Source organism: Ctenopharyngodon idella, chromosome 15 (genome assembly GCF_019924925.1).
Source record: "Ctenopharyngodon idella isolate HZGC_01 chromosome 15, HZGC01, whole genome shotgun sequence".
Lineage (NCBI taxonomy): Eukaryota > Metazoa > Chordata > Actinopteri > Cypriniformes > Xenocyprididae > Ctenopharyngodon > Ctenopharyngodon idella.
The window spans coordinates 35922889-35939830 of NC_067234.1; the positions used below are offsets into that span (position 1 = coordinate 35922889).

The 16942-nt window shown below is 35.2% G+C and overlaps 1 protein-coding gene across 44 annotated transcripts in view; it reads right to left on the minus strand.

The window, feature by feature from the left end:
- Nucleotides 1-16942, minus strand: part of LOC127495149 (NACHT, LRR and PYD domains-containing protein 12-like) — a 400157-nt gene that overhangs the window by 161447 nt on the left and 221768 nt on the right. For 35 of the 44 annotated variants that reach the window (XM_051861739.1, XM_051861730.1, XM_051861702.1 and 32 more), the window contains one exon: nucleotides 16560-16733. The exons of the other annotated variants lie outside the window; for them this stretch is intronic. In XM_051861739.1, the coding sequence (XP_051717699.1) occupies nucleotides 16560-16733 (174 nt within the window). The remainder of the gene's footprint in view (nucleotides 1-16559; nucleotides 16734-16942) is intronic. 44 annotated transcript variants of the gene reach the window in all.

Genomic DNA, 16942 nt, shown 5'->3' on the forward strand with positions numbered 1-16942 from the left:
GAATCTGCAGGACCTGGAGGATTTTTCTGAAGAATATTGGGCAGTTTAACTGTTCAGGACAAACAAGAGACTCATGAACAACCATCATAAAACAAAAAACAGTTGTAGATCATCCAGGTAACCACACAGTATTAAGAATCAATGGTTCACATGGGATTATTTTAATAAATTCAGCTTTTTTTTTCTTGTCGACTATATACAAACATCTTTTATGTAAAATATCTTACTCAGGACAGTACTAAACAAAAAATAACATGCATTTTGTATGATCTCTCTTATTTTGTTAAAATTATTCACATTTTCCCAGATTCTGCAAGTGGTTCACATACTTTTTCTTGCAACTGTATATACACACACACACACACACACACACGTGTATGTATATATATATATATATATATATATATATATATATTATATATATATATATATATATATATACACACACACACAGGTGCTGGTCATATAATTAGAATATCATCAAAAAGTTGATTTATTTCACTAATTCCATTCAAAAAGTGAAACTTGTATATTATATTCATTCGTTACACACAGACTGATATATTTAAAATGTTTATTTCTTTTAATTTTGATGATTATAACTGACAACTAAGGAAAATCCCAAATTCAGTATCTCAGAAAATTAGAATATTGTGAAAAGGTTCAATATTGAAGACACCTGGTGCCACACTCTAATCAGCTAATTAACTCAAAACACCTGCAAAGGCCTTTAAATGGTCTCTCAGTCTAGTTCTGTAGGCTACACAATCATGGGGAAGACTGCTTACTTGACAGTTGTCCAAAAGACGACCATTGACACCTTGCACAAGGAGGGCAAGACACAAAAGGTCATTGCAAAAGAGGCTGGCTGTTCACAGAGCTCTGTGTCCAAGCACATTAATAGAGAGGCGAAGGGAAGGAAAAGATGTGGTAGAAAAAAGTGTACAAGCAATAGGGATAACCGCACCCTGGAGAGGATTGTGAAACAAAACCCATTCAAAAATGTGGGGGAGATTCACAAAGAGTGGACTGCAGCTGGAGTCAGTGCTTCAAGAACCACTACGCACAGACGTATGCAAGACATGGGTTTCAGCTGTCGCATTCCTTGTGTCAAGCCACTCTTGAACAACAGACAGCGTCAGAAGCTTCTCGCCTGGGCTAAAGACAAAACTGGACTGCTGCTGAGTGGTCCAAAGTTATGTTCTCTGATGAAAGTAAATTTAGCATTTCCTTTGGAAATCAGGGTCCCAGAGTCTGGAGGAAGAGAAGAGAGGCACACAATCCACGTTGCTTGAGGTCCAGTGTAAAGTTTCCACAGTCAGTGATGGTTTGGGGTGCCATGTCATCTGCTGGTGTTGGTCCACTGTGTTTTCTGAGGTCCAAGGTCAACGCAGCAGTATACCAGGAAGTTTTAGAGCACTTCATGCTTCCTGCTGTTGACCAACTTTATGGAGATGCAGATTTCATTTTCCAACAGGATTTGGCACCTGCACACAGTGCCAAAGCTACCAGTACCTGGTTTAAGGACCATGGTATCCCTGTTCTTAATTGGCCAGCAAACTCGCCTGACCTTAACCCCATAGAAAATCTATGGGGTATTGTGAAGAGGAAGATGCGATATGCCAGACCCAACAATGCAGAAGAGCTAAAGGCCACTATCAGAGCAACCTGGGCTCTTATAACACCTGAGCAGTGCCACAGACTGATCGACTCCATGCCACGCCGCATTGCTGCAGTAATTCAGGCAAAAGGAGCCCCAACTAAGTATTGAGTGCTGTACATGCTCATACTTTTCATGTTCATACTTTTCAGTTGACCAAGATTTCTAAAAATCTTTTCTTTGTATTGGTCTTAAGTAATATTCTAATTTTCTGAGATACTGAATTTGGGATTTTCCTTAGTTGTCAGTTATAATCATCAAAATTAAAAGAAAAAAACATTTGAAATATATCAGTCTGTGTGTAATGAATGAATATAATATACAAGTTTCATGTTTTGAATGGAATTAGTGAAATAAATCAACTTTTTGATGATATTCTAATTATATGACCAGCACCTGTATATATATATATATATATATATATATATATATAAAATGCATATATATACACATTTATAATATATGTACAAACTTTTATGTTAGATGCGATTAATCGTGATTAATCGATTTGACAGAACTAATATATCACTGAATGACATTTTAGAGGGTGTTTTCTTTAAATCATGGTAAAAATGTATTATAGTCATTCTTTTTTGCTCAGGAAAATATAAAATTAAACAGGATACATTCTAATGTACGGGGGAAAAAAAAACAAAATATAGAGCTGTATCACACTTTTATTTTTTTTTTGACGCTTGAAACCCCCTATTCGTCTTTGACCCATATATATATGCATATTATATATTATATAATATGTAATTATATTTTATATATTATTCATTTACACCAAAATTACTCCAATGAATAGAGTAAAAGTAAAATAAAAATATAATAATGATAATTATGAACATACATCAGAATCGTCGACCATTAGGGCCGGGCAGAAGCTGATACCCGTGTTAGGGGGCTCTACAGCACCGCTTTGAATTCACCCTGAAAACTTTGTCCATATATCATATCCTGCACACATATGTATGAAACTCGGTACACATATAGAGCTTATTGAGTTTAACATCTTTCGCACCGCAAGTCATATGGTCTGCCAAACAGAAAGTCAGCTTTTCGAGGGTTTGTGAAAATCGCACGTGCTGAACTTTTTAATACTGCTTCTTGTAAATTCATGCGAAGTCGGTCAACATGTCATGACATGAAATTCATCTAAACTTAAATGATCTCATTAATGTGGCTGTTGTGGTTGGCTGCAGTAAATGTGGCTTATTCAAATGACTTTGACATAGGCCTTTTTAAATTTACCCGCTTTAAATGCATGTTGCCAGTCATGTACAGTTTCACTAGAGCCACCGGGCTTGGACCCCAACATCGCTGCTAGCAGCTATATTTATTGTTATTTTTAATAGTTAATATTGTTACGATTATTTAAATTTCATAATACATTAATGGTCCTAAAAGCCTTGTATACATATAAAATATTTATAAAATACATATTGTAGATGGAATATTACTAGTGAGACACATATAAATGTTAAGCAGTGTACAGTATATGTGCAGTGACTCTCGTACAGTTATTCATTCATTATCTTCTCTCATTTTCAAACAATCATCAATGGAACTCTCCTGATCTTCATGTACAGTTACTGCATGTTTGATGAAATAATTCTACATCATTTCCTCTATAATTCTACACATCAAGCTCTAATTGTTAATCAAACACGAGTATTACATAATGAGTGTTTATAAAATCATGTCTGAACAAACCTCACATTATCTCATCTAAAAACAGAATTATTTTCAAAACAGTGACGGATATGCATTCGATCAGGCAATTATAAAACAATGAATTATATACAATTTAAAAAATAATGTCAATATATTTATAGATTTTATTCAATTCTTCTAATCTATATATTATTTTTCTGTGGCTGTGACTCATTTTCACAATAATACACATCATGTGTTTTGAACTGAACTGTATCGCTATTTTGCAAAGAAATCTGTTTAATCCTCCAGTGAGGATGAACATCATGAAACAATCACTGAATATAAAAGTAACGTTAAATCACTGAGGACCTTCATCCTGAAGCTGGAAAAACTCTTTCCAAACAAGCGACTGGCATCAACAGGCCATTAAGATGCATGTGAACACAAACTAAATCACTAAATCTGTTTGAGTGAGTGCATATGTTCAATGTGTCTCGCTGTCATCTCACTCGTTCTCCTTTTCCCTCTTTGGTTTCTCCTCCTGTTTTTGAGCACTAACAGCTCCTAATATCTCCATTCTCTCTCTGTCTAATCCAGGCCTGACCTCAATCCAGTGATGTAATGTGTCATGTGACACGGACGGGCCACGGTTTCCACCAATCAAAGCGCTTGCAGCAAGACTACATGAGGAGACAATCGGACAAAACCTTCTTATGGGGACGCTAGAAACTGAAAACATGAATTATGGAGAATGGAAAAGATGTGTTTTTACACGCATGTGTTTGGGTTACTCTATGATCATTATAATTGACTTCATATAAAAATAACAGGAACTAGTTTTACCACTGAATTGACCAATCAGAAAACAGTACTGGAGTATGAAGTGTTTTCTGTTGTTTTGTTGATTTCTCATGTATGGCTTTATGTATATCAATGCTGTCATTGCTAAATGAGACTATTAAAAGTCATTTTCATTAACTAAAATACTATATAAATACACTTAGGCCTAACTGTGCTTATACTGGTACTTAAACAAAAATTTGAAATGTTTCCTTGGCAACTGACTGAAATCAAATAAGCTCAAGAACTGGAATTACTAAAACTGAAATAAAAATAAATTACAGCTACATATCAAACAAACAAAAGCACTTAACAACATTACTAAAACAAACTAAAAGACAGTGACTCTATTGTCCTTTTAGAGCTGCTTTACAGCCGAATGTGAATTTGTCTCATATTTGATAAAGTTTGCATCATTGATTCTGTTATTTTCCTGTTTATTACTGTGAAGCTGTTTTGAAACAAGTTATATTGTATAAAGTGATATAGAAATTAAGCTGACTTGAAAACTGGACATATAAAAATAAAAACTAATTCAACATATCAGTACATACTAATACTAATAATAGTATATAAATAGTACTAAAATGGCGCTCACTGGTACATGAGCCACATTCTACTTTATTAAATGTCCTACACTGAAATGAAAACTAAGTGGAGAAAAAGAGAGACAGCTGTTCTTATTAAGAGTCTCTCACTCTAGGCTCCTCCTCCATCTGTCTGTAGTGCAGTGTGACCTGTGACACACATGGAGCTTACACACACACACACACACACACACACACACACAGGTACCAGTCTCTCAGTGAAGTTCTGTTGTAAGATTGTGTGTGTGTGTGAACAAGGTTAATCTCTATCATGCCCTACACTAAACACACAAGCACACACACTCTTACACTTAAACACAAACTACATTTTCATCTCCAGTTAGTGATGACATCCTAATGTGTGTAACTAGTAGATCTCTTAAAGTTCTTTAGTGTGAATATGTTAGCCTTAATGTTATCAATAAGCTCTCCAAAACAATGACAAAATTCACATTTAGAGGATATAAGCTTTCAAAACTTAGTCTCTCACTTCCACCAATATGGATTAATGATTTTGATGACATCACTCTGCATTTCAGCTTCTCATCAGATTTTCTGTCCAATCAAATGCTCTTTAGTATCTGAAGCCCCGCCCACTAAATTATAAACAGACACTGAAGCTGCGGCTGAAACCAGTCATTTGTTCACACATTTACTATTTTCTATATGGTGAATGGCACATAGTGCACTATATAGGGGATGTGGAACAATGAGTGCACTATACAGTACACTATATAGGGGATAGGGAATGATTCTGACAGTACACTATATAGGGGACAGGGAACGATCAGACAGTACACTACATAGGGGACAGGGAACGATCAGACAGTGCACTATATAGGGGACAGGGAATGATTCAGACAGTACACTATATAGGGGATAGGGAATGATTCTGACAGTGCACTATATAGGGGATAGGGAATGATTCAGACAGTGCACTATATAGGGGATAGGGAATGATTCAGACAGTGCACTATATAGGGGATAGGGAACGATTCAGACAGTGCACTATAAAGGGGATAGGGAACGATTCAGACAGTGCACTATATAGGGGATAGGGAACGATTCAGACAGTGCACTATATAGAGGACAGGGAACGATTCAGACAGTGCACTATATAGAGGACAGGGAACAACTCAGAGTGTAAATATGATTTCCATTGGGGTGAATGAATTCTGGTTTCATGTTAGTGTCACATGAACCGCCGTAGCTCCGGTCCAGAGACACGATAGCACAGAATGGATCATGATCATTTACCGAGCTCAATGGCTCTGGCCGATCTGTGATATAAATGAAATGCTATTGGCTATTTTAATAAAAAGGGGAGGAGCTGATTGATATGCCCCGCCCCGTCTTCCTGTTTCAGTGGAAATTACATCAACACATGGAATAATGCTGCGCCTTTCAATGCACTTAATTTGGCCTTTAAAGTCGGCATGAAAGGGAAGTTGCACTTTTTTTCTTACCCATTTGTGCCGATATCTGAGTGAAACTGCTTCTCGAACAAGAACAAATGTAGGGCGGGGCTTGATTTTGTCTGTGGGGAATTGATTGGATGGTTGTGGTTTGCTATTGGTGGATCTCATGTGAGTGACAGGTTGCCCCGCCCTCATCATCAGAGAAGAGAAGTTGCTTTTATTCTGATTCAAGATTACCAGGATCATGAATTTAAAACAATCACAGATAAATCATTCATAATAAACACTGCAATATGTTCCATTTTGATTAGATGGTGACCAACTTCAGTGGTTTACTGTAACTGGACAAACATGCAGATGTGTCTCTCTGGTCTTTTAAACACCTCAGCATCAGCGTTTGATCGTCTCGCCTGTCTGTCTCTCTGTTAATCTGCCGTGTGTCTGTCAGCAGTTTGCAGATGCAGACAGACGGATCGGACTTAAATCCCCCAGTATGACACAGATGGACAAACCACACAGACCTTGGAGAAGGTGAACACACACACACACACACACACACACACACACACACACACAATAACAGCCATTTGCACTGAATGACTGTGGAAGACTGGCGCTTGAGTGTGAACAAGTCATGTGAGCTCTGCTGGTTTCTGTGGAAGCAGAGATGATGCTGCAGGTGATGATGAGTGTGTGTGTGTGTGTGTGTGTGTGTGTGTGTGTGTGTGTGAGTCTCACCTGTGCTCAGGCCCGACCAGCGGTTCTGCAGTGAGTCTGTCTGCGAGTCCATTAGGAAGCGAGGGGGAGGGGTTTACAGACCACGCCCACAAACATGCACTAGTGGTAAACAAACAGAGCAAGATGAATCGAACTTTGGTAATTGTGGTTTTTATGATCATCTTTCGTCTGGGACAGCCCAGAATCATACAGTGTGTACCAGAGATTAGAGAGAATAAATCTTTTTGTAGGAGACTTTGAGCTTTGTAAATTTGCAGATCTTATACATGCACAAACAGATACATAACAGACTAAACAAAGAGAAAACATGAAATCGCATCACATGACCCCTATAATACATGAATACAAATATAATACAACTATTATTAAAAACATGATGTATACACTCAAGCTTCCATTATTTGTTTTCCAAAAGTGAGCTTGAACGTTTTTTTTTTTCTTTTCATAATTATGAAAAATTAATCTTTCATTAGTCTTTGTCTCCCTCTGCTGGTACAACACAAACAAACATATTCAGGCTCTATATTTTCTCTGTAACAAAACTAACTTTTTTGAGTTCATACTGTGCCTTTATACAAATAAAATGGTTAATCTATGAACGAGAAACTGTAATTTGCTGCTCTGAAATAAAAGGTGTTTCACTGCCGCCTTCATCATGTCTGTCCGAGGATCATTGAAATCTAAATGAAGTCTTAATTTATAACAGTGAAGTCACTGTATCTTCAGTCTCTGTTGATTCTGTTGACTGTGAGTCTCTGTAGTGGATCCTTATTCACCATCAGATGATCATCAGAAGATCAGACTGTCATCTAATACCTAAAATAAAACACACAAACAGTCACATATGCAGTATGAGATATTACATTTGTCACTTCTTTTCATGAGAAAACTTAGCACTGACTAGATCAGCTATATTAATTCATTCTCAAACATGATAATATTGCTTCTATCTGATGCTCAAAGTCACTTTACAAAATCAAAAGGTCATGAAAGGTCACTTTCACACAATGGACAGCTGATCCAGAACCAGCAGAAATGATCATTACACTCCACTACAAATTTAATATCAGTTAATAACAACAACCCAAATCTCAGATTATCACACACATAGAGACAGTTAAAGGAGAAAATCTGAAAATAACATTAATATTATTTATACAATCAGTCACAACAATATGAGCAGAATTAAACTCGTATTAAACAGAGTTTAAAGTTCAGAGACCTTCAGAAACTGAAGCTGAATTTGAGACTCATTATCTGATGATCTCAGACAAAATGTTCACACACACGTGGAGTTACTGAACCTGGTACAATTTCCTTTATTTCTAGTGAGTAAAACAGCCATTTGAACTTTAAATGAAAATATGATGAAGAAAATTGTTAAAAACTACTGTTACCATAGTTTCTCCAGTTTATAATGTGGATCATCCTTCAGATCCTTCAGCAGCTTCACTCCGGAGCGTGTTAGATTATTCTCAGTCAGACCCAGATATCTCAGGTGTGAGGGGTTTGATCTCAGAGCTGAAGCCAGAGCAGCACAACCTTCATCTGTGACACCACAATCACTCAACCTGTAGAGAACAATGACACACTCTTCACTCTCTCAGATCAGATCAACAGACGTCATTATTTTAAAAAGCACAGATCACCATGTTTAATGTGAGATTTACCATGTTATTTGTGTGTGTTTGTGTGAGAGGGAAAGCTTATATAAACTTATATAACAAATGATTTATATCACATTAAATAACATGTAAAGATGATCACAGAAAAGAGATGGATGTGATGGTCATTAATGATTCTTGTTCTTGTTCTTCATGTATCAAAGTCCTGACTAGTGTTGTCACGATACTGGAATTCATAACTTCGATACGATACCTTGAAAAGTCTCGATATTCGATAACATTTTCGACACCACGGGGAAAAACACTGTATATACTGTCATATAATATATTTTTAATATTATTTCTTTTTTGTCCATCTATTGAAAGTCTAACCAATCAAAAACTCTTCTGAAGAGATCACTTTATATGATAAAGATTTTAAGATTTTTAATATATAAACATTGATCAATCACCATTACAATTATCTCACAAATATTTTGCTAACTTGTTTTTGTAGCAGTAGTTTACACACACAGCACAAGCTTGATTTCAAATGGTAAATTGAATTAAAAGAGACAAGAATATAGTAATGAAATAAGAACAAATTAACAATAACACAAATAAATACAATAGAATAAAGATAGAAATGAAATGGACTGCTTTATTTTTTCAGGTAGGTCTAACAGTAGTATTCAGGTAAGAAACTGACAACACTAGATTGAGTGTGTTTAAAGTGAAGAGTGTTAAATGTTGATCGTATCTCCTTACTGAGGAGCAGCTCATGTGTTCAATCATTTACAGATCAATCACTCAATCACCTCAACTCAACAAACACTTGAACATAGAAAAATATGATTTCTACACTCTACAGGTATATGGAAGTCCATTTACTAACATGTTAAACATATAAGCCTGTAGCCTTTATCATATGTTCTGTCATATAAACAGTATAATAACAATAATATAATTTACTTCCCTCAAACAACTCAGTAGGTATTATTAGTATTATTATAATTATTGTTTTTGTTGTTACATTTAATGTATTGTCACACTTTAATGTGTGAAATAATTGATCAGAAAACTAAACACATTTATCGTCGTCAGGCTTTTATTTGTGTTTAATGGATAAAACAGCGGAGCTGCGCTCTCAGGTTTATGTCTGCTGTAAATCTGACCTGCCACAAGATGGCGCTGTTTTCGACACTCTTGATGCTTTGAAACTTTTCCCGAAACAAAACAAAAAAAAAACAGATAACAATAAAGTTAGATACCTGTTTCTTGAAGATATTATCTCAATATCGCCTGCATTTTTTTTACTGGAATAATTTATTTAAAAGTGGAAAAAGATTTGGTCTTTACAACAGAAATATTTTCTCACCAATAAAGTAAAAGAAGTGTCTTTCAAAATAATAAATACATTTTACCCTGTTAAATATTTTATGATTAAATATAAAACCAATATTGATACAAGATGCTCATTTTGCCAAGTTCACACAGAAACTGTCTATCATTTATTTTGGTCATGTTTCTATACTGAACAACTATGGAAAGATATTGAAACATTTATTAAAGATAATATCCAACAAGATATATCTGTAACTTTTAAAGATATTATTTTTGGACACTTTGATTCTGATTCTAATAAAAACAAATCTTGTTTTGTTATAAATTTAATTTATTTTCTTGGCAAATTCTATATCCATAAATTAAATTTCACCAACAACAAACTAATTTTTCTTGTTTATTTCTTTTTTAAGAATTTAAAATGTATCTTGATACTATTTCATCCTCTGTAAATAAGACAGCAAGAAGAACAACCTCAATTTGTAATGACTTTAATTTGTACACTCTAACTGAAATATAAATTAATATCTTACCCTCATGTTTTTTTATCTTCTTCTTTTAGCAATTATTGTTGTTTCTTTTTTTTGTTCTGTATGTTCAGATGACATTGTACATATTGTCAATACATGTTGTGTACTCTATACAAAACTGTGTATCATTAATGTCATCTTTGTAATGTTTGCAATCATAATAATAATAGTAATATAATAATAAAACAAACTTTTCCCAAAACATTTAGAAAAAAAAAAGCTTCAAAGGTTTAAAGTCCCCGTGAACCGGAAGTTGCAAGCGACTTTTCTCCAGCGTTGTGACGTATTTCCAAGTGAAAGGGAATATTGAACAGAGGGCAGGGTTTTACTTTAGCGCTCCTCCTCTCCATCTCTCGCTCATAGCAGACTAACGGCCGGAGGGGAGAGGTTTAAACATTTTCAACCCAAGCCGTCAAACTGACGTCATCAGAGAAGGAACGCCATTTCAGACCGGAAGTAACTTTTCAGGTTTTGATTAAAGATTACCACGACAAACAATCTTTTTCTGTGTATTAACTTGCACGGATTAATTGTTCACCACAAGACTAGTAATATGCACTAACAAAGTAAATAGGGTCAATTTTGATTTCATGATGACTTTAAGAGTCTTCATTTCTCCATCCCTGCTCAATAGTTTTAGGCCTTTTTGCAAATTTTCCCATCGAATTTAGTTTTTTTTAGAGCGTTTACTCATTTTGAGCCTGTTTTTAAACATTATCTGTAATGTTATTTTTCATGTGTGGAAAAAGCAACAAAACTAAACTAGCCAATCAGATTTCTTTTCACCCATATCTCCCACGGCCAACCATGCACACACACACACACACACACACACTTGACTTTACAACACATAAACACACACCTTTATTTATTCTCATTATCTCTTGCTTTCTTAATATGTCACGTGTACGCATATAGATTTTAATAATCAATTTTAAAAATATGTAAAAATAATAAATAAAATCAAATCGGCATTAATTAGTGCCCTCTCATGGTAGGCACAGGGAGTGCATACAGCTGTACGGCTGCAGGCGTCACTGCACTAGATGATTCACTCTGCGTTCCATTCGGAAGGGCTCATCCCTATGCCCTAATCCCTTCAAAGGGTTTACCCTCCGGAGTGAGCGCTTCGAAGGGATGAAGGGTGTAGGGGAAATAAAAAAACTCTTTTTTTAGAACGCACTTCTGTGTCATCTTAACGAGACAATCAAGGAGGCGCCTTCGTCGCACATTTTGTACACTGGTTGACCCCCCCCAAAAAATGATGAGTAGAGTTGATTTTTTTTTTGTTTATCGCAGCATATCGTATATTGTGTATTTGAAACATTTGAATGGACTGATAAAGGGAGCTGTAAAGTGTTTTTGTTAAAGTACAATGTCGCTTTGACCATAATAATGTACCAAATCTAGCTCGTATAAATATTACAGTAGTATAGAAAAATACTATACATACATTTATAGGTAAAATCTTACTCCGAGCCTCCTGTACCCATTCTGGGACGTCAAACAACTTCCCTGTGCAAAGGATCATGGGGGCCTGAAGTGTCCATCAGTTGGACCCTTCAGAATCCTTCATTCAGAAGGGCCCCTTGAAGTGGCCAGTTTTGAGCACTTTGGTTTGGAACGACCCTTCAATATGGCGGCCATGATTGTTTTCACTCCGAAGTGCCCTTCGGAGGGCGATATATCCCGTTTGGAACACACCGTCAGTCGGACCGCGAGACCACACACCTGTTGATTGTAGAAACGATTTCACAGCGAGACGAGATCTCACAGAGACTCACGAGATCAAACGAGACTTGAGAAGAAACACAAATGGAGGACAATCGACGCTGTCAGCTGACTCTCCTGCCACGTGTTGTTTTAATGAATGTAATTAGGACTTTCATGATTCCTCGTTTAAATTTGAGTACTTGATTTAAAAAAATCCTAAATAGACCCTTTTCACATTTCCATGTTTCTCAGAAGCAGAAGTCGTCATAGTTGGGTAAACTTTTATAGCGGTGAACGAGAGACTACATTAAATATATTTTTTGTGTTTATATTTGCACAAATAGCAAAAGAAAAACTCCATAATAGTGTTTTTACAACCTTCAAAAAGAGGGAAAAAAATAGAGAGCGATTGATAACAGCAGTCAGAAGAGAGAAAGATGTCATTTTTACCGTCACTCCCATAGCCGCTGTATCAGAAACACCCTCACAGCAGCGGTAACTAGTTTTTTGTAATTTAATGGCAATATAATATAATACTAAATATATACAATATTGATGACCGTTAAACACGTCATCACAGTCTGTGAAAAGGATCAACAGACCTTTATTACAGCGGGATTGATTACCGGAAGTGCTCGTCGAAGCAGTGTATCGATTCTTCCGGTTATGTATATTTTCAATGGGCTGTTATCACCTAGTTGAATAAAACGCCTCTTAAAATGAGCATCTGCAGGATGATTTCAAAATCCAGACATTTTCAGAGAGAGAAGAGCTATTCTTATGATTAATGTGTTCAGAATTTTCCAAACTCAACAGAACTTGTAGTTTTAATCATCATAAGCTGATCTGAGAAAGCCGTGGCTCGTAAACATACGTGATTATTTCAGCAGTTTTTATGTCAGTGTGCTCGTCTAAACCAATAGTGACCGCGACGCTGCAGTGTGAGAGACCTGAAGAAGAAGATCAGAATCAACATATTTATTCATTTGTAATAAATATTTTAGTCATTATTGTGTCATTTTTCATTGAAAATCATTTCACTGTATGTAATTCACACATTCATGCCAAAATTCTTAATTAATATTCAAAGTATTCACACTGTCAAACCGTTACTGTTTACGATTGATTAAATGTTTAACATCATTAAATTTCTTTAAGGCAGTTACCGCACATTCATTCATCTATTTTAAAACTGCTCTTATGAAAATTAACCATGGTTTTACTACAAATAAAACTAAAAAACATGGTTATTATAGTTAAACCATGGTAACCACAAATTAACCATGGTCTTGCTAACCATATTTTAACCATGGTATTTTGTAGTAAAACGGTGGTAATACAAATGGTAATCAATCTGTGAAAAAACATGGTTACTACCCTTTTACTATAATAAAACCATAGTTAATTTTCATAAAGGGTGTTTATCAGTCAAATTCACTTATAAATGTAAATTCAACAGGTAAGAAATATGATCAGTAAGAGAAAAACACAGTTAATGAGAAGACGAGCACTGGACTGCGACAGGTTAGATGGGAAATAAATGTATTTGGAAGGAAACATTTCAGCAAGTTGAAGATATGAGATGTAAACATTCTCAGTTTGGAAATGCATCTACTACACATGAACGTACTCCAGCGTCCGCATATTATTTAAAAGAAGGACCTTCATCCCGCCGTATCAGTCTCACCCATGCTTTCCTCAGTTCTTGTTGTGTCGAGAAATCGTGAAAACTGAGGCGAGGATGTCGTTGTTTAGAATTAGAGCAGCCGGATCGCTGCAGTAACACCGGCGAGAGGATTCAGACATTAGTTTGACTGAGTTGCGATGGGACCGGAAGTAGCGATACACTGCTTCACTTACCGGATATAGGAAGTGTGATAAAGGTCTATTGCAGTTTTCCTCTTTCAACAGGGTTCACATGTGATTTATCAAACATTCATATGCTAGCATCATATCCTATCGTACGAATGATCGTATGTTGATAAATGTGGCAGCTGAAAACACTCGTCATTTAAATATCACGCCCCTAAAAATCCACGGTTTAGAAGCCTCGCCCCTACAGTTTACGACACGGAGAAACGTAACCCGGCCAAGAAGAGGAAGTAATCTCATGAAAGAGAAATTGATCCAAAAACACCTGTTAACCTTGTTATTGCAAACAATTACATTAATTTATATGCATATTTAATAGCGGTAAATAAAACAAAACATCCATAGACCTATTGTAGTTCCTTCCACAACAAATCATTTAAGTTACGGTATTCAACAGAACAAGAATGAAAAAGAAGCTATAAAATTATATATTAAACTATAAAATAAAACATAAATTAGATAGTCGTAGTGGCATTCATTATAAACAACAAAAGTCAAGCCAAAATGATTTTTTAAAGGCTGAAGTGAAACTGATGTGCTGACCTCTCTCATTTGGCAAGAATCCAAATATGTTTCTATATTTGCATGGAACATTTTGGTTACTAAATTATTATTCATTATCAGGGTTCCCACTCTTTTTCAGAGATAATTTTCCAGGACTTTTCCAGGACATTTCAAATTTTATTACGACGGGAATAAAATACAAGGATAACAGATTCACGGCCTAAAGTAATATTCCTCTTTCCAAAAGTCTTAAAAAAAACTTTATAGTTTGTTTAAATTTTGCTTTTATTTACTATATTATTGGCAGTATTCAGTTGTTGTACTTCATTGTCTTTTCCTTTTTGTAAAGCACACTTTCTATATTAATCTTAAATTGTTATAATGTATCCATATAAGCAATTAAGGGAAATACTTAGCGACAGCCTTAAGGTTTTTTTCTTGCAACCCATGTTTCACTAAGGGTACCCTTAACATTATAACTAAGGGTTTTCTTAAGGGCTTTCATGCAACCGGGCCCAGACTAGCACTCCTCAAATTAATCTGAAAGATCCACATTTACTGCCTGAGAAATGTCTTCTTTTTAATCAATAATTACAATTAGAATAATAAGACACTATATAGAGCTGTTAAATCACTAACAACAAAATTCATCTTTACACTGCAGAGGTGGAACAGAAGTTGCATCTGAATTGGTACAATTACAAATGCATAAATAATGTTGAGAATAATGTTTTAAAAATAAAATTGTTTATTGAACATTTGTTAAAAAAAAAAAAAAAAAAAAAAAAAAAAAAAAAATCAATATCACGTTTGCAATTGTGCTCATATTTGTGAAAACAGACCTCTTTCTTGTGATATTGCTTAATTATATCATGTTATATTATAAATAAAGATGTTATACAAGTACTTTTTTGCAATTACATCTTAAATTTTGTGGGCATTTTTATTAATTTTGGTGACATTTTTGACATAATCCCTTGTTGATTTCTGACCCGGCACAACAGTAACAAAAATGAAATTAGAAATAAGCTACTGATTGCATTTGAAGCAGTAAGTTTTACATCCAATCAAATTAATGATGTTAACAAAGAAATCAGACAATGCAATGGCAATTTAGTGATATCCCCGCAGGTGTGGTCTTGACCGGTCTTGAAATAAAATCCTGAGTCCTTTTAGTCTGAGACAAAGACAAGACCGAGACCTTCAAAAACTGGTCTTAAGACCAGTCTCGGGTACTACAACACTAGCTGCATGTAAGTTCACGCTAACTCAAAAAAACTGATCGTAGACCGCTCACGTCCATATTGATAAATTCCAAGTTTTGTGTGGAAACGGCCGTACGCACCGTTTTCTGTCGTACGTTCGTTTCATAAATGAGGCCCAATGTGTGCCATTTCATCAGATTTGTAAGGAAAAATATTTATTAACCTACACCAACACAGGAGAATACGCCAATATCTTTGAAATATGTAAACTGTTTATCACGATTTCAAACTAAAAGCTTAATCTCGGAGTTGAGTTTGCATGTTTTGATGTCCACATATTCTTGTTCAAGAAATTACAGTGGCTGTAACATTTCTGTCATAAAGAAGTTGCCAAATATTAAACATTAAGTGAACATTTAAAATAATGTCGTTTGACCAATATTAAATAGAGATTTGATCTGATGTAAAGTGGGACAACAACAATCATCAGGCCGTTGGCGCCCTCTGCAGGCATTTGTTATAATACATAATATAATTGTTTATACAATGTATATTATATTATGTATTTTAAAAGTGTTGTTTTATAAAACCATATGATTACTTGCTTTTGATCCAGATATTATTGCCCCATTGTTATTATATTTGTATTTTAAGTCATGTTAAAGGCCATTGTTTGCTTAGGTCTATTTTTATTATCATAAAAAATATCCGATTACTTGATTGTGAAAATAATCAACCGATTACTTGATCACCAAAATAATCCTTAGTGACAGCCCTAAATGCAATAACAGTTTAATTCCCCTATTCCATTTTGTTACTTTATGAATAAATGAAATTATAAAATACAGTGACTCAGTTTCATGTGAGAGTCACATATGATCTTACCTCAGTTTCTCCAGTTTACAGTGAGGATTCTCCAGTACAGCAGAGACTATCTTCACTCCCGAGTCTCCTAGATTATTCACAGACAGATTCAGATCTCTCAGGTGTGAGGGGTTTGATCTCAGAGCTGAAGCCAGAGCAGCACAACCTTCATCTGTGACACCACAATCATTCAACCTGTAGAGAACAATGACACACTCTTCACTCTCTCAGATCAACAGAGACTTCATTATCAAAGAGAAACCAATAACATAAACTCAAATCACCATGTTAGATGATCTTGATCTGTGTCACAGAGCACAAAACATTATCATAACACACCTGCAGTCAAATTCAAGCAGAAATAATACATTTTTTTAAACATATGATCATAATTTGTGCAATAT